This window comes from Lichenostomus cassidix, unplaced genomic scaffold (assembly GCF_008360975.1).
Source record: "Lichenostomus cassidix isolate B80296 unplaced genomic scaffold, HeHo_3.0 HiC_scaffold_33, whole genome shotgun sequence".
Taxonomy (NCBI): domain Eukaryota; kingdom Metazoa; phylum Chordata; class Aves; order Passeriformes; family Meliphagidae; genus Lichenostomus; species Lichenostomus cassidix.
In genome coordinates, this window is record NW_028147632.1 from 2088505 (window position 1) to 2110103 (window position 21599).

General features: G+C 56.9%; 3 protein-coding genes across 5 annotated transcripts; 2 read left to right on the forward strand and 1 right to left on the reverse strand.

Annotated features, from left to right (window-relative positions):
- Positions 1-1359: 1359 nt before the first annotated feature.
- On the reverse strand, positions 1360-12868 carry LOC146421451 (uncharacterized). Of its 3 annotated transcripts, none has more exons than XM_085047407.1 (3): positions 12830-12868; positions 3598-4351; positions 1360-3561 (listed from the first exon to the last, which is right to left on the reverse strand). In XM_085047407.1, the coding sequence occupies exons 2-3, from the start codon at positions 4344-4346 to the stop codon at positions 2034-2036; spliced, it is 2277 nt and encodes a 758-aa protein (XP_084903533.1). In that variant the 5' UTR covers positions 4347-4351; positions 12830-12868; the 3' UTR covers positions 1360-2033. The 3 variants fall into 3 exon arrangements, with proteins under 3 accessions (XP_084903533.1, XP_084903532.1, XP_084903531.1); XM_085047406.1 differs by lacking the exon at positions 12830-12868 and adding an exon at positions 7290-7336; XM_085047405.1 differs by lacking the exon at positions 12830-12868 and adding an exon at positions 5407-5483 and having other exon boundaries at positions 3598-4640.
- On the forward strand, positions 4634-19175 carry LOC146421452 (uncharacterized). Its single transcript, XM_085047149.1, has 5 exons — positions 4634-4685; positions 11296-11414; positions 15220-15285; positions 16179-16563; positions 18596-19175. Exons 1-5 carry the CDS (start codon positions 4634-4636, stop codon positions 19066-19068), a joined length of 1095 nt encoding a protein of 364 aa, XP_084903275.1. The 3' UTR covers positions 19069-19175.
- Positions 19176-19404: 229 nt separating this feature from the next.
- LOC146421453 (uncharacterized) lies at positions 19405-21348 on the forward strand. Its single transcript, XM_085047409.1, has 2 exons — positions 19405-19766; positions 20249-21348. The coding sequence occupies exons 1-2, from the start codon at positions 19506-19508 to the stop codon at positions 21194-21196; spliced, it is 1209 nt and encodes a 402-aa protein (XP_084903535.1). The 5' UTR covers positions 19405-19505; the 3' UTR covers positions 21197-21348.
- Positions 21349-21599: the final 251 nt, after the last annotated feature.

Genomic DNA, 21599 nt, shown 5'->3' on the forward strand with positions numbered 1-21599 from the left:
TTGGTGACGCTGCAAGGACAGTGATGACGTCACTCGGACGGTTATGACATCATGGGGACATCGATGACGTCACGGGGACGGCGATGACGTCACACCCCCCACAGCTCTTGAGCGTCACTTTTTCCCCACCCAGCCCCCGATGTCCCCAAGGCCACCGCGGCCACCCCGGGGGGTTCCTGCTGTCCCCAGGGTGTCCCAGCAATGTCCCCAACCGCCCAGAGTGTCCCCAGGGTGTCCCCAGAGTGTCCCAGCAATGTCCCCAACCGCCCAGAGTGTCCCCAGGGTGTCCCCAGTGCCACCGACAGCTCCCGGCACAGCCTGGGGACAGCGTTGGGGACACTGGGGACATCGCTGGGGTCCTGGCAGGGTCACTCGGGTCCCCAAAGGCCCCACGGCCACCCTCAGGGCTCCCAGTGTCCCCAGGCTGTCCCCAGGCTGTCCCCTAGGTGTCCCCAGGCTGTCCCCAGCCCAGCCCCTCCCCGCTCTCCCCTCGCGCCACAAAAATCATTTATTTTCTCTATTTTCACCATTTCTCGCTGATTTCCGCTCCCGTTGCCATGGCAACCGCCCGGCCTGTCCCCATGGCAACGCTGGCCCCGCCCCCTCCGCGCTCCCATTGGCTGCGCCGCTCGCCGAGCGCTGATTGGCTGAGCGGGGCGGTGGGCGGGGAGATGACCCGGAAGCGCCGTTGCCATGGTGATTCTGCCCTCCCGTTCCCATGGCAACAGCAGTCCCGCCCTGCCATTGGCTGCTGAGATAATGTGCGAGCGCTGATTGGCTGGAGGTGGGAGGGGCGGGGCTAAACGCGGGACTGGGAACACAGCGGGACTGGGAGGAACTGGGAGGGACTGGGAATGGGATCAGAGCAGGACTGGGAGGGACTGGGATGGACTGGGAATGAGCCAAACCAGTTCAGGGATAAACTGGGATGAACTGGGAATGAACCAAACCAGTTCAGGGATGGACTGGGAACTGGGATAAACTGGGAATGGGCTGAACTGGGATCAGAGCCAAACCAGTACAGGGATGGACTGGGCTGAACTGGGATAAACTGGGATGAACTGGGATCAGAGCCCCAACTGGTCCCAGAGCCCAAATCTTCAACTCACCCCAACCCAACTGGTCCATACTGGTCTGTACTGGTCCATACTGGTCACTCACACACCCAACACCCCCCTCCCCAGCACCTGGCCAGACACAGTGCACAGTGCTTGGCTGATCCATACTGGTCTATATTGATCCATACTGGTCTGTACTGGTCCATACTGGTCACTCACAGGCCCAGCACCTCCCTCCCCACCGTCCAGCTGGACAGAGCGGGCGGTGCTTGGCTGATCTGTACTGATCCATACCAGTCCATACTGGTCAATACTGGTCTGTACCGGTTCATACTGGTCTGTACTGGTTCATACTGGTCACTCACACGCCCAGCACCGCCCTCCCCAATATCCAGCTGGACACAGCAGGCAATGCTTGGCTGATCCATACTGGTCCGTACTGGTCTTTATTGATCCATACTGGTCTACATTGGTCTATATTGATCCATACTGCTCCATACTGGTCCATACTGGTCTATATTGATCCATACTGGTCCATACTGGTCTTTATTGATCCATACTGGTCTACATTGGTTTATATTGATCCATACTGCTCCATACTGGTCTGTACTGGTCCATACTGGTCACTCACATGCCCAGCACCTCCCTCCCCAGTGCCCAGCTGGACACAGCGGGCGGTGCTTGGCTGGTCCATACTGGTTTATATTGGTCTGTACTGGTCCATACTAGTCTGTACTGGTTCATACTGGTCCATACTGGTCCGTACTGGTCACTCACATGCCCAGCACCCCCCTCCCCAGCGCCCAGCCGGGCAGAGCGGGCGGTGCTTGGCTGATCCATACTGGTCCATACTAGTCTGTACTGGTTCATACTGGTCTATATTGATCCATGCTAGTCTATATTGATCCATACCAGTCCATACTGGTCCATACTGGTCTATATTGATCCATACTGGTCCATACCGGTCCACACTGGTCACTCACAGGCCCAGCACCCCCCTCCCCAGCGCCCGGCCGCCGGGCAGAGCGGGCGGTGCTTGGCCAGGCCGGAGCGCAGGCGGAAGGTGCGGCCGCAGCCCTGGCAGGCGCCGCGCGCCCCGTCGTGGGTCTTCATGTGCTCGGTGAGGTGGTGCTTCAGCTTGAAGCGCTTGTGGCACGCGGAGCAGGCGAACGGCCGCACGCTCAGCGTCAGCATGATGTGCCGGTCGCGCTTGGGCTTCACCGCGAAGCGCTTCCCGCAGGCGCAGCCGAACCGCTTCCCGTCGGCCGGCGCCGCGCTGACCTTCACCGGGGCGTGGAGCGTCCCCGCGCCGCGGCCGGGCAGCTCGTTGCCGTGGAGATCCACCGGCGTCCAGCGCGGAGCGGGCGGCGGGATGTCCATGGCGGTCGTGGCGTCGGGGTCGGGTTTGATGTGGAACGTCTCTGGAGAGGTTGCGGTGGGGTCGGGGTTGTCCAGGACGATCTGCACGGCGTGGTCATCGCCGTGGTCATCGGCATGGTCATCGGCGTGGTCATCGTGGTCATCGTCATCCTCCACGCAGATCTTGAGGATCTCGTCGGACGGGGATTTGGCCGGGGAGGGGGACGGCGTGGTGGCCACGTGGAGCTGGAGGAGCTCCTCAGAGGTGGCTCTGGTGGCCCAGGAGGAGGAGGAAGGGCCGTCGTCGTCGTGGAGCGGATCGTTGTCGCCGTGGAGGGTCATCTTGTCACCGTGGATTGTCCCCTCGCCACTGTGGATTGTCCCCTCGCCACCGTGAATTGTCCCCTCGCCACCGCGGATGGTCACCTTGTCACCATGGATGGTCCCGTCACCACCATGGATGGTCCTGATGTCACCATGGATGGTCCCGATGTCACCGTGGATTGTCCCGATGTCACCACGGGAGCCCCACGGTGACGATGACGAAGGTCCTTCCCCGCCGCGGTTGAGCCGCGATGCTGTGGCGCCGCCATGGAGAGCCCAGGAGGAGGAGGAGGATGATGATGAAGGTCCTTCTCCACCATGGACAACACGTGATGACCCCTGAGGACCACGGCTGGTCTGTGACGATGACAATGAAGATCTGTCATGGCCATGGCTGGTCTGTGATGATGACGATGATCTGTCACGGCCATGGCTGGTCCTCGATGATGATGAAGAAGACAAAGACCCATCATGGCCGCGGATGACCCTTGAAGACCCTTCAAGGCCATGGATGGACTCATCTCCATCACGGACGTTCTGTGAGGACAATGACCCCTCCAGACCATGGACAGTCCTTAACGAAGAGCCTTCGTGACCTCGAAAGGTCCTTGACGATGACAATGGAGACCCTTCATGGCCATGGACCACCTGTGATGATGACAATGACAACGAAGACCCTTGGTGACCACGGATGGTCCTTGATGACAACGAAGACCCTTCACGACCTTGGACTGTCCTTGATGATGACAACGAAGACTCTTCATCGCCAAGGATGGTCCTTGATGATGACAATGGAGACTCTCCATGATCATGGATGGTCCTTGATGATGATGACTCTTCACGACCATGGAGGGACCTTGACGATGACAATGACTCTTCATCACCACGGATGGTCCTTGACGATGACCATGAAGACTCTTCATGACCATGGATGGTCATTGATGATGACAATGGAGACTCTCCATGACCCTCGATGGTCCTTGACGATGACCATGAAGACCCTTCATGACCATGGATGGTCACTGATGATGACAGTGGAGACCCTTCATGACCATGGATGGACCTTGATGATGACCATGAAGACTCTTCATGATCATGGATGGTCACTGATGATGACAATGGAGACTCTCCATGACCACAAACGTTCTTTGACGATGACAACTCCTCACGGCCACCAAAGCTCCTCGCCGCCCCGTCCCCGCCCGTCCCCCAGCGTCCCGCCGTCCCCTCCCCGCGGCACAGGATCTGCGAGCACCGGTCCACCACGTGCCACATCTGCAGCCCGCTGGCCACCAGCAGGTGGGCGGGCAGCCTGTCCGCGGCCACGGTCAGCCGGCCGCAGTAGATGAGCTCCAGCAGCCCCTCGAAGGCGCCGGCGTCGATGGCCGGGGGCAGCGCCAGGCGCGCCGCGTCGCGCAGCAGCAGCTTGTCGTGGAAGAAGGGCGAGGCGGCCGCCAGGACGCTCTTGTGGGCGGCGAAGGCTCGGCCGCCGGCGTGGACGGTCACGTCGCAGAACTTGCCCTCCAGCCGCAGGCGGTTCAGCGAGTCCAGCAGGGCGGCCGAGTGCCGCGGGAACGAGATCTGCACGCGGCCGGACGGAGCCATGGCGCCTGGGGGAGAGTGACCCGCTGACCAGTGACCCTTGGGGTGACCTGCTGAGCCACTGAGCCACTGACCCTTGGGGTGACCCACTGACCCCAGCAGGGCGGCCGAGTGCCACGGGAACAAGATCTGCACGCGGCCGGACGGAGCCATGGCGCCTGTGGGAGAGTGACCTGCTGACCACTGACCCGCTGACCTGACTGACCCTTGGGGTGACACACTGACCCACTGACCCCAGCAGGGCGGCCGAGTGCCGCGGGAACGAGATCTGCACGCGGCCGGATGGAGCCATGGCGCCTGGGGAGAGTGACCCGCTGACCACTGACCTGACTGATCCCTGGGGTGACTGACTGGCCCTGGGGGTGACCAACTGACCATTGTGGTGACCCACTGACTGACCCTTGGGGTGACCCATTGACCCCTGAGCTGACCAACTGTCCCCATGCATTGACCCACTGACCCTTGGGGTGACCAACTGACCCTTGGGGTGACCCACTGACTGACCCTTGCGGTGACCCACTGACCCTTGTGGTAACCTGCTGACCCCTGGGGTGACCAACTGACCCTTGCATTGACCCACTGACCCCTGGGCTGACCGGTTGTTCCTTGGATCAAACCAGTTGGCCCAAGGAGTACCCACTTAACCCCCTGGGTTGACCACTTGACCATTGGGATGACCAGCTGTCTCTAGGACTGAACTGGATGCCATCTTTGGTGGCCAACTGGCCCTTGGGTTGACCTACTGACCCTTGGACTGACCAGTTGCCCAGCTGGGTTCCCACTGCCCCATGGGTTGACCAGCTGATCCTTGGGGATGACCAGCTGACCCCTTGGGGTGACCAGCTGACCTTTGGGATGACCAGCTGACCCCTTGGGGTGACCAGCTGACCCCTTGGGGTGACCAGCTGACCTTTGGGGTGACCAGCTGACACCTTAGGTGCCCCTTGGGTGACCAACAGGCCCTGCAGAGTGACCATTTGACCCCTGGGCTGACCAGCTGACCCTTGGGGTGACCAGTTGCCCCCTTGGCTGCCCAGTTGCCCCATCTGGTTGCCCTATTGACCCCCTGGCCTGACCAGCTGACCACTGGGTGCCCAATTGCCTCCTTGGTTGCCCCGTGAACACTCTACTGACCCTTGGGCTGACCAGTAGCCCACCTGGGCTGACCAGTAGCCCTTCTGGGTGCCCAGTTACCCACCTGGCCACCCGGCTGACCCCTTGGGGTGACCAGTGACCCCTTGGGGTGCCCAGTTAACCCTTCATTGCCCCACTGACCCTCGGAGTGACCAGTTGACCACTCGGAGTGACCGGTTGCCCCCATTTTGCCTGTAGGGCGCCCCCTGCTGGCCTGGAGGACTCTCTGCATCCCTGACCCCCCAAATTACCCCTCCCCCACCCCAAAAAACACCCCCAGGACCCCAAAATCCCCCCAGGAAACCCCAAAATCCCCCCAGGACCCCCTGAAATCCTCCTAAAATCCCTCAGGATCCCCAAAACCTCACCCTGGAGCCCCAAATCCCTCCATGGACCCCAAAAATCCTGCCCTGGACCCCAAAATCCCCCTCAAGACCCCCAAAACCCCCCCCAGGACCCCCAAATTCCCCTCAGGACCCCCAAATCCCCCTCAGGACCCCCAAATTCCCCCGGAACCACCCAGATCCCCCAAATCCCCCCAGGATCCCCAAAATCCCCCAGGATCCCCTAAATTCACCCCAGGAACATTCGGGAACCCCAAAATCTCCCTCGGACACCCCCAAACCCCCTGGGACCCCAAAATCCTCCCTAGAACACGCCGGGACCCCCAAATCCCACTCGGGACTCCCAAAATCCCCAAATCTCCCCAAAATCCCCCAAATTTCCACAAACTCCCCCAAATCCTCCCCAAATTCCCACCGAAACCCCCAAATCCCCCTCAGGACTCCTCAATTCCCTCGGGACCCCGAAATCATCCCAAAATCCCCCAAAATCAGCCCAAAATCCCACCAGGACCCCAAAAATCCTCCCCTAGAACACTCCGGGACTCCCAAAATCCCCCCCAGGACCCCCAAATCTCCCCAAAATCCCCCAAATTCCTCCCGAAACCCCCAAATCCCCTCAGGACCCCCAAATCTCCCAAAATTCCCCCAAATCCCCCTCAGGACTCCTCAGTTCCCTCAGGACCCCCAAATCACCCAAATCCCCAGATTTCCACAAACTCCCCAAATCCTCCCCAAATGCTCCCAAATTCCTCCCAAACCCCCAAATCCCCCTCAGGACTCCTCAATTCCCCCTCAGGATCCCCAAATACCCCCAAAATCCCCCAAATACCCCCAAAATCCCCGAACCCCCAGATCCTCCCCAAGAACTCCCAGACCCCAAAATCCCCCAAAATCAGCCCAGAATCCACCCAGGACCCCCAAATCCTCCCAAATCTCCCAAATTCCCCCAAAATCCCCCCCAGGACTCCTAAATCCCCCTCAACCCCACCCCCGGGACCCCAAAATCCTCCCAAATTCCCCAAATCTCCCCAAAATCCCCCAAATCCCCAAATTCCCCCCGAAACCCTAAATCCCCACCAAGACTCCTCAATTCCCCTCGGGATCCCCAAATCACCCAAAATCCCCCAAATACCCCAAAAAATCCCCCGAACCCCCAGATCCTCCCCAGGAACCTCCCGGACCCCAAAATTCCCCAAAATCAGCCAAATCTAAAATCCCCCAGGACCCCAAAATCCTCCCCTAGAACACTCCGGAACCACAAATCCCCCAGGACCCCCAAAATCCCCCCAGGACCCCCAAATCTCCCCCAAATTCACCCAAATCACTCCCGAACCCCCAAATCCTCCCCAGGAACCTTCCAGACCCCAAAACTACCCCCAAATTCCCCAAAATCCCCCAAATCCACCCCAAATTCCTCCCAAATTCCTCCCAAAATCCCCAAAAATCCCCCCAGCCCCTCCCCGCTCACCCACAGCGCCGCCAGCGGCTCCGCGCGGTGACGTCACCAGGAAAGCTCCGCCCCTTCCGGGTGACGTCACCGCACACGCCACGCCCCCTTCCCCGCCTCCTATCGCAATCATTGGGGACATTTGGGGACTTTGGGGGTCTTGGGGACACGTCAGTGCCACCCCGCGGTGTCCCCAGAGCCACTGCGGGTGTCCCCAGGTGTCCCCAAACCTGTCCCAGGTGTCCCCAGGTGTCTCCAACCCCAATCTCAGTGTCCCCAACCCTGTCTCTGATGTCCCCAGGTGTCCCCAAACCCTCATCCTGGACGTCTCTTGGTGTCCCCAACCCCAATCCCAATGTCCCCAGCCCTGTCCCCAATGTCCCCAGGTGTCCCCAAGTCCTGTCCAGGTGTCCCCAACCCTGCTTTTGATGTCCCCAGGTGTCCCCAACCCCAATTCCAATGTCTCCAGGTGTCCCCAGCCCCAATCTCAGTGTCCCCAACCCTGTCTCTGATGTCCCCAGGTGTCCCCAGCCCTGATCCTGGATGTCTCTTGGTGTCCCCAATCCCAATGTCCCCAAACCTGTCCCCAAGTGTCCCCAAGGTTCTCAGGAGGCCCTGGTGGCCCTTAGACCCCCTCAGCCCCATCCCCGATGTCCCCAGTGTCCCTCAGTGTCCCCAAACCCTGTCCAGGTGTCCCCAGCCCTGCTTTTGATGTCCCCAGGTGTCCCCAGTCCCAATCCCAATGTCCCCAGCCTTGTCCCCGATGTCCCCAGCTGTCCCCAGCCCCAGTCTCAGTGTCCCCAAACCCTGCCCAGGTGTCCCCAACCCTGTCCCTGATGTCCCCAGCTGTCCCCAATCCCAATCTCAGTGTCCCCAGCCCTGTCCCCGATGTCCCCAGCTGTCCCCAACCCTGCTTTTGCTGTCCCCAGCCCTGTCCCAGGTGTCCCCAGCTGGGTCCCCAACACGGTCAGATGTCCCTGACCCCGCTCCTGATGTCCCCAGGTGTCCCCAACCCCATCCCCGATGTCTCCAATGTCCCCAGGTGTCCCCAAACCTGTCGCTGCTGTCCCCAGGTGTCCCCAGTCCCAATCCCAACGTCCCCAAACCTATCCCCAGGTGTCCCCAATGTCCCCAGGTGTCCCCAATCCCAATGTCCCCAAGTGTCCCCAGTGTCCCCAAACCTGTCCCAGGTGTCCCCAGCTGTCCCCTCTCCCCCGCGGCCACGTGACCCGCCCCAGTACAGAGCCGGCGGGTGAACTGGGCGATACTGGGAGCGACTGGGAACCACCGAGAGCCTCCCAGCCTCCGCCGCGCCTCACTTCCGGTCTGCCCTGCGCTGAGCGCGGCGCCCCCTGGCGGCTCGGAGGACCCACAGCGCCATGGTTTTCCAATGAATATCCGGATTTGAATGACTCAGATTGGGATAAAAAGTGGATTTTCCAACGAATTCCTATTTTTTAATGGCCAAAATTGGATTAAAAATTTGATTTTCCATTGAATTCTCGGGTTTTAATGACTCAAATTTGGATAAAAAGTGGATTTTCCAACGAATTCCTACATTTTAATGGCCAAAATTGGGATTAAAAGTTGATTTTCCAACAAATTTTGGGATTTTAATGACCCAGATTGGGATAAAAAGTTGATTTTCCAATGAATTTCCGGTTTTTAACATCCCAAATTGGGGTTAAAATTTGATTTTTCGATGAATTTCCGGATTTTAATGACACAGATTGGGATAAAAAGTTGATTTTCCATTGAATTTCTATTTTTTAATTCTCCAAATTGGGATAAAAAGTTGATTTTCCAACAAATTCCTGGATTTTAATGATCCAGATTGGGATAAAAATTTGATTTTCCATTGAATTCCTACTTTTTAATGCCCCAAATTGGGATAAAAAGTTGATTTCCCGACGAATTTCGGGATTTTAATGACCCAGATTGGGATAAAAATTACATTTTCCGACAAATTCCTGGATTTTAATGCCCCAGATTGGGATAAAAAATTTATTTTCCATTGAATTCCCAGTTTTTAATTCTCCAAATTGGGATAAAAAGTTGATTTTCCAACAAATTCCTACATTTTAATGGCCAAAATTGGGATTAAAAGTTGATTTTCCAACAAATTCCTGGATTTTAACGATCCAGATCGGGATAAAAAGTTGATTTTCCAGGGAATTCCCAGGTTTTAATGACTCAAATTGGGATAAAAAGTTGAATTTTCAACAAATTTCTATTTTTAATGGCCAAAATTGGGATTAAAAGTTGATTTTTCAACAAATTCCCAGTTTTTAATTCTCCAAATTGAGATAAAAAGTTGATTTTCCGACGAATTTTGGGATTTTAATGACCCAGATTGGGATAAAAAGTTGATTTTCCAGAGATTTTCCGGTTTTTAACATCCCAAATTGGGGGTAAATTTTGATTTTCCGACGAATTTCCGGATTTTAATGACCCAGATTGGGATAAAAAGTTGATTTTCCGACAAATTTTGGGATTTTAATGCCCCAAATTGGGATTAAAAATTCATTTCCCATTGAATTCCTATTTTTTAATTCTCCAAATTGGGATAAAAATTTGATTTTTGAACGAATTTCCAGATTTTAATGTCTCAGGCTGGGATAAAAAGCTGATTTTCCGACTTGGAGCATTAAAATCCAAAAATTCCCTGGAAAATCAACTTTTTATTCCCCCTGCAGCTCAAATTCCCTGAATTTCCCAAAATTCAGGTGATTCTTCCTCAGAAATTTGTTCCTTTTTCCTCCAGAACTTCCCAAAAATCCCGAAATATTCCCCATTTCTGCCTTTCCGCTGATTCCTGAGATTTTCATCATCCACATCCACATTTTCCATATTTTTAGCTCTTTTTTCCCAATTTCTAAGCCCCAAATTCCCCAAATTTCCCAAATTCCCCAAAATTCCCGAAATTCCTCAGAGGAAAAACTTTTTTTTCCCTTTTTTTTCCCGATTTTTTCCCGATTTTTTTCCAATTTTTTCCCTATTTTTTCTCTCTTTTCTCCCCATTTTTCCCTTTTCCCTCCTCATTCTTTCCTTTTTGCCTTTTGTTCCCAGTTTTTCCCCTTTTTTTGTCCCTTTTTTCTTGTATTTTTCTTCTCCCCCTTTTTTTCTGGTTCTTTTTTGGGTTTTTTTTCCTTTTCCCCACTTTTTCCCTTTTATTTTCCCTTTCTCCCCATTTTTTTTAATCTCTTTTTTCCCTATTTTTTCCCTTTTTCCCCCATTTTTTTCCTTTTTATCCACCTTTTCTCCCTTTTTTGTCTGTTTTCCCACTTTTTTCTTTTCCTTTCATTTATTTTTTCCCTTTTTTCTCTCCTTTTCCATTTTTCCTTTTCCACTTTTCCCCTTTTTTTGGGTCCCTTTTTCCCTTTATTTCTTTTCTTTTTATTTATTTTCCTTTTCCTTTCATTTATTTCTTTTTTTTTTTTCTTTTTTCCCTTCCCCCTCACCTTTCTTTCCCTTTTTTTGGGAGAATTCCACAATTTTGTGCTCCCAAAATTCCCATTTTTGGGGGTTTTTTATGGAATTCTTGGGATTTGAAGCTCCCAAAATTCCCATTTTTGGGTTTTTTTCATGGAATTCCCGGGATTCGAAACTCCCAAAATTCCCATTTTTGGGGGTTTTTCACGGAATTCCCGGCATTTTAAGCTCCCAAAATTCCCTTTTTTGGGTTTTTTCATGGAATTCCCGGGATTTGAAACTCCCAAAATTCCCATTTTAGGGGTTTTTCATGGAATTCCCGGGATTTGAAACTCCCAAAATTCCCATTTTTGGGGTTTTTCGTGGAATTCCCGGGATTTTATGCTCCCAAAATTCCCATTTTTGGGGTTTTTCATGGAATTCTCGGGAGTTTTTCCTCCCAAAATTCCCATTTTTGGGGTTTTTCATGGAATTCTCGGGAGTTTTTCCTCCCAAAATTCCCATTTTTGGGGTTTTTCATGGAATTCCCGCGATTTGAAACTCCCAAAATTCCCATTTTTGGGTTCCCCTCCCCCTCCCCTCCCCTCCCCCACAGTTCCGGTTTCGATTCCCGCGCTCCGCTCAGGCCACGCCCACTATGGCCACACCCACCCTGACCACGCCCCCCTGGCCAAACCGACCAATCAGAGCTCGGCTGTGGGGCGGGGCGGCTGGGTGAGGTCCTGGCAGGGAAAATGAGGGTCCTGAGGGGGTAACTGGGGTCCTGGAAGGGGAAAAAGAGGGTCTGTGAGGGGGAAATGAGGGTCCTGAGGGGGTATTTGGGGTCCTGGAAGGGGAAATGAGGGTCCTGAGGGGGCAAATGAGGTCCTACAGATGGAATTTACCCTTTCAGGACCCCATTTACCCTTCCAGGACACCATTTACCCCCTCAGGACCCCAATTGTTCCCCCAGGACTCTGTTATCCCCTCAGGAACCTGATTTACCCATCAGGATCCCATTTTCCCCCTCAGGATCCCATTTACCCTCTCCAATCCCATTTACTCCTCAGGATCCCATATATCCCCTTAAGATACCCTTTATCCCCTCAGGGCCCTGATTTACCCCTGCAGGACACCATTTATCCTCTCAGGATCTCATTCACACCCTCATGAACCCCATTTACCCTTTCAAGGCCCAATTTACCCTCTCATGGCAACATTTACCCTTCCAGAGTCACATTTACCCCCTCAGGATCTAATATACCTCATCAGGAATCTGATTTACCCTTTCAAGACCCCATTTACCCCCTCAGGACCCCATATACCCCTTTAGGATGCCATTTACCCCCTCAAGGCCCTGATTTACCACCCCAGGACTCCATTTATCTCCTCAGGATCCCCATTTACACTCTCAAGACCCCATTTAGCCCCTCAGGGCTGGATTTACTCTTTCAGGGCCCCATATACCCCTTAGGATACCATTTATCCCCTCAGGGTCCTGAGTTACACTTTCAAGGCCCAATTCACGCCCTCAGGATCACATTTGCCCGTCATAAACCTGATTTACTCCCTCAGGACCCAATTTACCTACTCAGGGCTCCATTTACCCCCTCAGGGCTGGATTTACCCCCTCAGGATCCCATTGAAGCCCTAAGGACCCCATTATCCCCTCAGGACCCCATATACACCCTCAGGACCCTGATTTACCCCTTCATGACTCCATTTATCCCCTCAGGAATCTCATTTACCCTTTCAAGGCCAAATTTACCACCTCAGAATCCCATTTATTCCATCAGGACTCCAGTTACCCCCTCAGGATCTCATTCACACCCTCATGAACCTCATTTACCCTTTCAAGACCCCATTTACCCCCTCAGGACCTTGATTTACCCCCTCATGGCACCATTTACCCTTCCAGAGTCACATTTACCCCCTCAGGATCCAATTTACCCCATCAGGAATCTGATTTACCCTTTCAAGACCCAATTAGCCTCTCAGGATTTCATTCACACCCTCATGAACCTGGTTTAGCCTTTCAAGACCCCATTAGCCCCTCAGGATCCCATATACACCCTCACAATCCTAATTTACCCTTTCAGCACCCCATTATCCCCTCAGCACCCCATTTCCCCCTCAGCACCCTGACTCACCCCTCACGGCTCCATTTCCCCTTCCACAGTCCCATTTAGTCCCTCAGGACCCCATTTACCCCCTCAAGAATTTGATTTACGCTTTCAAGACCCAGTTCAGCCTCTCGGGATCTCATTCACACCCTCATGAACCCCATTTACCCTTTCAAGACCCCATTATCCCCTCAGGATCCCATATACACCCTTAGGACCCTGATTTACCCCCTCACGACTCCATTTATCCCCTCAGGAATCTCATTTACCCTTTCAAGGCCCAGTTTGCCGCCTCAGAATCCCATTTATTCCATCAGGATTCCAGTTACCCCCTCAGGATCTCATTCACACCCTCATGAACCTCATTTACCCTTTCAAGGCCCCATTTACCCCCTCAGGACCTTGATTTACCCCCTCATGGCACCATTTACCCTTCCAGAGTCCCATTTAGTCCCTCAGGACCCCATTTACCCCCTCAAGAATTTGATTTACCCTTTCAAGACCCAGTTTAGCCTCTCAGGATCTCATTCACACTCTCATGAACCCCATTTACCCCCTCAGGATCCAATTTTCCCCCTCAAGAATCTGATTTACCCTTTCAAGGCCCAATTTATCCCCTCAGGACCTCATTCATACCCTCATAATCCTAATTTACCCTTTCAAGGCCCCATTTCCCCCTCAGCACCCTGACTTACCCCTCACAGCTCCATTTCCCCTTCCACAGTCCCATTTAGTCCCTCAGGACCCCATTTACCCCCTCAAGAATTTGATTTACCCTTTCAAGACCCAGTTCAGCCTCTCGGGATCTCATTCACACCCTCATGAACCCCATTTACCCTTTCAAGACCCCATTATCCCCTCAGGATCCCATATACACCCTTAGGACCCTGATTTACCCCCTCATGACTCCATTTATCCCCTCAGGAATCTCATTTACCCTTTCAAGGCCCAATTTAGCACCTCAGAATCCCATTTATTCCATTAGGACTCCAGTTACCCCCTCAGGATCAAATTTACCCTGTCAGAAACCTCATTTACCCTTTCAAGACCCCATTTACCCCCTCAGGGCCTTGATTTACCCCCTCATGGCACCATTTACCCTTCCAGAGTCACATTTACCCCATCAGGAATCTGATTTACCCTTTCAAGGCCCAATTTATCCCCTCAGGACCTCATTCACACCCTCATAATCCTAATTTACGCTTTCAAGGCCCCATTATCCCCTCAGCACCCCATTATCCCCTCAGCACCCTGACTTACCCCTCACGGCTCCATTTCCCCTTCCACAGTCCCATTCAGTCCCTCAGGAGCTCTGGGTTGGCAATGTGTCACCATGGAAACCTCACCGGGAACTTTCCAGGCCTTTACGGTTTGCTTTGCATGGAAAACATGATCCTGAGAGGGGGAATTGGGTGTGGGAAGGGGAAATAGGGGTGTGGGAAGGGTAAATAGGATGTGGGAAGGGTAAATAGGATGTGGGAAGGGTAAATAGGATGTGGGAAGGGTTAATGTGATCCTGAGGGGGTAAATGGGGTCTGGGAAAGGGAAATGGGGTCTTGAGGGGATAAATGGGGTCCTGAGGGGGTAAGTGGGGTCTGGAGAGGGTAAATGAAGTCCTGAGGGGCTAAATCAGGGCCTGAGGGGATCAATGGGATCCTGAGGGGCTAAATCAGGCCCTGAGGGGGTAAATGAAGTCCTGAGGGGATCAATGGGATCCTGAGGGGGTAAATCAGGGCCTGAGGGGATCAATGGGATCCTGAGGTGATCAATGGGATCCTGAGGGGATCAATGGGATCCTGAGGGGGTAAATCAGGGCCTGAGGGGGTAAATGGGATCCTGGCAGGAGAAATGAGGCCCTGAGGGGATAAATGGGGTCCTGAAGGAATAAATGGGGGATTGAGGTGATAAATGGGGTACTGAAAGGATAAATGGGGGATTGAGGGGATAAATGGGGTACTGAAAGGATAAACGGGGGATTGATGGAGTAAACGAGGTCCTGAAAGGATCAGTTGGGTCCTGAGGGGGTAAATGGGATCCTGGCAGGAGAAATGAGATCCTGAGGGGTAAATGATGCCCTGAGGGGGTAAATGGGATCCTGAGTGGACAAATGGGGTCCTGAGGGGTAAATGAGGTCCTGAAAGGATCAGTTGGGTCCTGAGGGGATAAATCAGGGTCCTGGCAGGAGAAATCCAGGCCCTGGGTGGGTCAATGGGTCCTGAGGGGGTAAATCAGGGTCCTGGCAGGGCAGATGGATCCCCAAGGGGGTAAATCAGGGTCCTGGCAGGGCAGATGGATTCCTGGGGGTCAGTCAGGGTCCTGAGGGGTTCAGCTCGGCCCTGCACGGGTCAGTGAGGTCCTGGCAGCGCAGATGCAGCCCCAGGGGGAGGATCAGGCTGTGGGTCACTCCCTCCTCTCAGCCTCGACGCCCTCAGAGCTCAGAGCTCAGCCGGAGCCTCCGGATGCTGCTGGCCATGGAGCCCAAGGTCAGCGACCCCAGACCCTGAGGGGGCTTTGGGGGAAATCTGGGGGGGTTTGGGGGGGATTTGGGGTGATTTTTGGGGGGGTTTTAGGAGGGTTTGGGAATCCCCAAGGCCTCGGGCGCGGCTGGGAGAGAAAAGGGAAGTGGAACAATCCGGAGTGTGTGGAGCTCAGAGGGGCTGGGCAGGGAGGGCAAGGGGCTGAGAACCCCAAATTGCTGGTGGGAAACCCCAAAACCTCCCCTGGGCACCTGGGAACCCCAAAACCTCCTGAGAGCCTCACCTGGGCACCTGGGAAGCCTCAAATTTCTGGGAATTGTGACTTGGGAAGATCCAAAATCACTGGGGAGCCTCACCTGGGACGCCCAAAATCTCACCTGGGAACCCCAAAATCTCACCTGGGAACCCGAAATCCCTTGGGATCTTCACCTGGGCACCTGGGAACTCCCAAATCCTCACGTGGGCACCTGGGAAGCCCCAAATCTTTGGGAATTTTCACCTGGGAAGCCCCAAATCCCTGGGGAGCCTCCTTGGGATCCCCAAAACCACCTGGGGAGTCTCACCTGGGAACCCCAAATCCTTTAGGAACTTCACCTGGGAGCCCCAAAACCTCACCTGGGATCCCCCCATACCTCATCTAGGAATCCCAAACCCCCTTGAACTCCCCCAAAACCCCATCTGGGAGCCCTGAATCTTACCTGGGACCCCTCAAACCTCCCCCAAACCTCACCTGGGACACCTGAATACCCTCAAAACCTCACCTGGGACCCCTAAATCCCCTTAAAACCTCACCTGGGACCCTCAAATCCCCTCAAAACCTCACCTGGGACCCCTAAACACCCTCAAAACCTCACCTGGGACCCCTCAAACCCCCCTAACCCCCCTTCCCCTGTCCCCAGGTGTCATCCCCTCCCCACCCCCCCGAGGTGACCCAGGCAGTGACCGCTCGCCACCGAGCCCTGCTGGCCCTGGTGGCTTTGGCCAAAGCCTTGGGGACACCGGACTGTGTCCCCACCGCCCTGGCCGAGGCCGAGGCCGCGCTGTCCGAGGCGCAGCTGGCCCTGCAGGCTCTGCAGGCCGCCTGGGAGGCCGCGGTGGCCCCGGCGGTGGCCTTGGGGACAGCAGGGGACGAGGACGAGCAGGCGCTGGGGCTGCTGGCGGCGGCGGCCGAGGCGGCGGCGGCAGAGTTTGAGCGAGAGGAGAGGCGAGCCAGGAGGGGACAGCGCTGGCTGCGGGCGGGACACGGCGTGGCCGTGGGGCTGATGGTGCTGTGCGCGGCTGTGTGTGAGTATAAACCAGTATGGACCAGTATAAACCAGTATAAACCAGTATGGACCAGTATGGACCAGTATGGATGAGTTGGGCTCAGGGCGGGACACGGCGTGGCCGTGGGGCTGATGGTGCTGTGTGCCGCTGTGTGTGAGTATAAACCAGTATAAACCAGTTCAAACCAGTGTGGACCAGTGTAGACCAGTATAGACCAGTATGGACCAGTATAAACCAGTATGGGTGAGTTGGGCTCAGGGCTGGACATGGTGTGACCATGGGGGGCATGGTGCTGTGTGTGAGTGCAGACCAGTATGGACCAGTATAAACCAGTATGGACCAGTATGGACCAGTACGGACCAGTATGGACCAGTATAAACCAGTATGGACCAGTATGGACCAGTACGGACCAGTATGGACCATGAGGCAGCCTTACAGACCAGTTGAGACTTCCCACTGTCCTGACCAGTATGGACCAGTACAGACCAGTATGGGCCAGTATAAACCAGTGTGGAGCAGTACAGACCAGTATAGACCAGTACAGACCAGTATGGACCAGTACGGACCAGTATGGACCAGCAGGGAGCCCTACAGAGCAGTAGAGTTTTTCCCCTGCCCTCCCCAGTATGGACCAGTATAAACCAGTATGGACCAGTATAGACCAGTTCAGACCAGTACAAACCAGTACAGACCAGTACAGGCAGCCCTACAGACCAGGGGGGACTTTCCCCTTCCCTGACCAGTACAGACCAGTATAAACCAGTATAGACCAGTATGAGGCAGTATAGAGCAGCAGGGACCAGTTCAGCCCAGTATGGACCAGTAGAGACCAGTTCAGCCCAGTATGGACCAGTATAGACCAGTTCAGCCCAGTATGGACCAGTATGAATGGCTACAGAACAGTAGAGACTTTGCTCTGCCCTGACCAGTAAGGACCAGTATAAACCAGTATGAACCAGTACAGACCAGTATGGACCAGCAGGGAGCCCTAGAGACCAGTAGAGCTTTCCCCTTGCCCTGTCCAGTATAAACCAGTATGGACCAGTATAGAGCAGCAGGGACCAGTATGAACCAATGTGGAGTAGTGCAACCAGTTCAGACCAGTTCAGACCAGTATGAACCAGTATAGACCAATCCAGACCAGTATGGAGCTGTGCAGAGCAGTAGAGACCTTCCTTGGCCCTGGGATGGGACACTGGGATGGACTGGGAGCACTGGGATGGTGGCACTGGTCTGGAATTGGTGACACTGGGATGGAATTGGGGACACTGGGATGGGATACTGGTGATACTGGGATGGACTGGGGACACTGGGATGGTGACACTGGGATGGACTGGGGACACTGGGATGGACTGGGGACACTGGGATGGTGGCACTGGGATGGACTGGGGACACTGGGATGGGTTACTGGTTACACTGGGGTGGACTGGGGACACTGGGCTGGTGGCACTGGGCTGGAACTGGTGCCACTGGGCTGGAACTGGTGGCACTGGGACAGGACTGAGGACACTGGGATGAACTGGACTGGTGACAGTGGGGTGTAACTGGTGGCACTGGGATGGACTGGGGACACTGGGAGGGAACTGGGGACACTGGGAATGAACTGGGGACACTGGGATGGACTGGTGACACTGGGCTGGTGGCACTGGGCTGGAGCTGGTCGCACTGCGATGGTGACTCAGGTGGTGACACTGGGCTGGAACTGGGATGGTGACAATGGGGTGGTGACACTGGACAGGAACTGAGGTGGTGGCACTGGGGTGGAACTGGGGACACTGGGATGGTGACACTGGGCTGGAACTGGTGACACTGGGACGAGACTGGGGACACTGGGGATAGAACTGGGAGCATTGGGATGGTGACAGTGTCACCACCAGCGGTGGGCTGGAACTGGTGGCACTGGGCTGGTGGCACTGGGGTGGAACTGGTGACACTGGGATGGAACTGGTGACACTGAGGTGGTGACACTGGGGTGGAACTGGTGTCACAGGCCTGGTGTCACTGCTCCATCCCCAGTGCCACCTGTGCCGTGTCCCCTCTGTCCCCGCAGTGTCCCTGGACTCAGCCCGCGCCGCCCTGGGGGTGGCCGAGGATTGTCACCTGCTGCTGGCCCTGGGCGCGGTGGCCCTGTCCTGCCAGGTGGCCCTGCGGGGTTTGGGGACATCGCGGCGTCACCTGCTCGGTGCCATCGGCCAGCATCGCGACATGGCGCAGCGCCTGCGTGACCGCGCCTGGCGGGTGGTGACAACCAGGGCCACCGCCGAGGCCACCGCGGCCACCAGCAAGGCCATGGCGGCCGCCCGGGGGCGGCTGGAGGAGGTGACAGACGCGCTGGGGACGCTGGTGGCCGCTGTCAGGCAGGACAGGGAGGTGACACTGTGGGGGACGAGGGGACAGGGGTTTCCCGCCAGCGCCCGGGCGCTCGGGGACATCGTGGTGGCCTTGGGGACATCGCGGGGAGGGGACAGGGAGGTGACACGGAGGCTGCAGGAGGCGCAGGACGCGCTGGCAGGGCAGGGCTAGGGCAGGGTGGGGACACGGCGGGTGGCACTGTCACCGCTGGGGGGTGGGGACACCGCGATGGCCCTTTGGGACCTTGGTGTCACCCCGGTGTCCTTCCCTTGGGGACACCCCAAAGCCCCCTGTCCCAATCGGGGTCACCCCGATGTCCCCAACAAGGGGTGGGGACATCCACCCTGCTGTCCCCACATGACCCCAGTGTCCCCCATTGTCCCCAAGGGGTTCTGCTGGGGACACTCAGAGGACATTGGGGTCCTGTTGGGGACACTGGGGTCCCTGTTGGGCACCCTGAGGGGACATGGCAGGAGGACATTGGGGACATCAGGGCCCTGTTGGGGACAGCAGGGTCACGCTAGGGACACTGAGGGGACATGGGACCCTGCGGGACCCTGCTGGGGACACTGCGAGGACACTGAGGTCTCGATGGGGACATCGGGGTCATGTGGGGACACTCAGGGGTCCCGCTGGGGACATCGGGGGACATCGGTGACCCCGCGGTGGCCCCGCGGGCGGGGAGGGGGCGTGGCCGGGGCGGTGACGTCACCTCGCCCTGCCCCCCCGCCCCGCCACGTTCCCGCGTGTTCCCGAGTGTCCCCAAGAGTGTCCCCCGCAGTGCCACCCCGCCAGCGCCCCCCGCAGTGTCCCCGGAGTGTCCCCAAGGCGTCCCGGCAGTGTCCCCAGCGGCCATGGGGAACCCCGAGGTGCGACAATCCCGGCGCGGGGAGGGGACAGGAAGTGGCACAGGGAGGTGGCAGAGGGGACAGGGTGTGGCAAAGGGGGGACGGGAGGGGACAGAGATGGGGGTGGCAGGGGGCTGGAGGGGACCGAGGGTGGCAGGGGGAGACAGGGGAGTGGCAGAGGGGACAGTGGGGACAGGGAATGGGGTGGCAGAGGGGACAGGAGGGACAGAGGGGACAGGGAATGGGGTGGCAGAGGGGACAGGAGGGACAGTGGGGACAGGGAATGGGGTGGCAGAGGGGACAGGGTGTGGCAAGGCGGGGCCAGGGGGGTGGCAGAGGGACAGAGGGGACAGAGGGGACAGGGAGGTCCCCAGAGGGACAGCAGAGCCCTGCAGGGAGGGGACAAAGGGGACCCCGGGAGAGGACAGAAGGCCCTGAGGAGGGGACAAGGGCCACCCGCAGAGGGGACAAAGGCCACGACAGCTGCCCTGTCCCCTCCGCAGCTGTCCCCGTCCCTGCTGGAGCCGCTGGTGGCCGTGGTGGCCACACTGGGCGAGCTGGCGGCCACCGTGGCCGGGCCGTGTGGGGACATCCAGCTGGCCGTGTCCCCAGGGTCCCTGCACAGAGCCCTGGAGACCTTCGCGGGCCACCTGCGGGACACCCTGGGCCACCCCGGGGCCACCTCCCTGGGCCGCGCGCTGGCCACCCCGGGTGCCACCAGGGCCGAGCTGCTGGCCGAGGCCACCTCCTGGCGGGGCTCGGTGGCCGCGCTCGGGGACAGCTGGGCCCGGCTGGCCAGGGAGGCCACCGAGCTGCGCGACGCCTGCAGGGACGCGGCCACCGCCGGGGACAGTGCCACCGGCCGGGCTGGGGACCTGCAGGCCAAGGCCACCCGCTGGGGGACAGCTGGGGACAACCTGGTGGCCACAGCCCGGCGGCTGCCGGTGGCCCTGAGCGAGGACACTGCGGACAAGGCGGTGGCCAAGCACGCCACCCGGCTGGCCGAGGCCACCGAGGAGCTGGCGACAGCCCGCGAGGACTACGAGGTGGCCATCGTGGCCAGCAGCCAGGCGGGGGCGATGGCCAGGAGGGCACGGCGAGCGGCGCTGGCCGCGGAGCCGCTGGGGCGCTTGGTGGCCGCGTGTGACAAAGCCACCTGCTTGCCCCGGGAGCTGCTGCGCAGGCTCGGCGACATCGCGGCCACCCTGCAGGGCGCGCGGCAGGTGACCCGCGGTGTCCCCGAGGCCGCGGTGGCCGCGGTGGCCGAGGCCGAGCGGCTGTGGGAGGCCAGCGCCCGCCTGGCCCGGCGTCACCTGCGGGGGACACTTGGGGACATCCGCGAGCTGCTCTACACCGCCCCCGGTGACCTCGGTGGCCCCAGCGGTCACTCGGTGGCCGAGCGATGCCAAAAGGCCATCGAGGACATCCCGAGGCTGCTGCGGGGACAGTGACGTCACCGCCGGGACGTCACCGGGGCGGTGACATCATCGGGCCGAGGTGTCACCGGTGTCACTTGTCCCCTCCCCCCCCAGATGGGTTTTGAGCAAAATTTGGGGAATTTTTGGGGAATTTTCATTAAAATTGTCCCAAATTTCGATGGGAATTCCTGCAGTGACGTCACTGGGGACACCTGGGGACACCTGGGGACACCTGGGGACACTTGGGGACAGGAAATTGCCTGGGAAGAGGGGGAGGAATGGAGGGGAAATTTGGGATAAATCGTGTGGAATTTGGGGTGAATTTAGGGGAAATTTGGGGTGAATTTGTGGGAAATTTGGGGTGAATTTAGGGGAAATTTGGGGTGAATTTGTGGGGAATTTGGGGTGAATTTGGGGGAATTTCGGGTGAATTCGT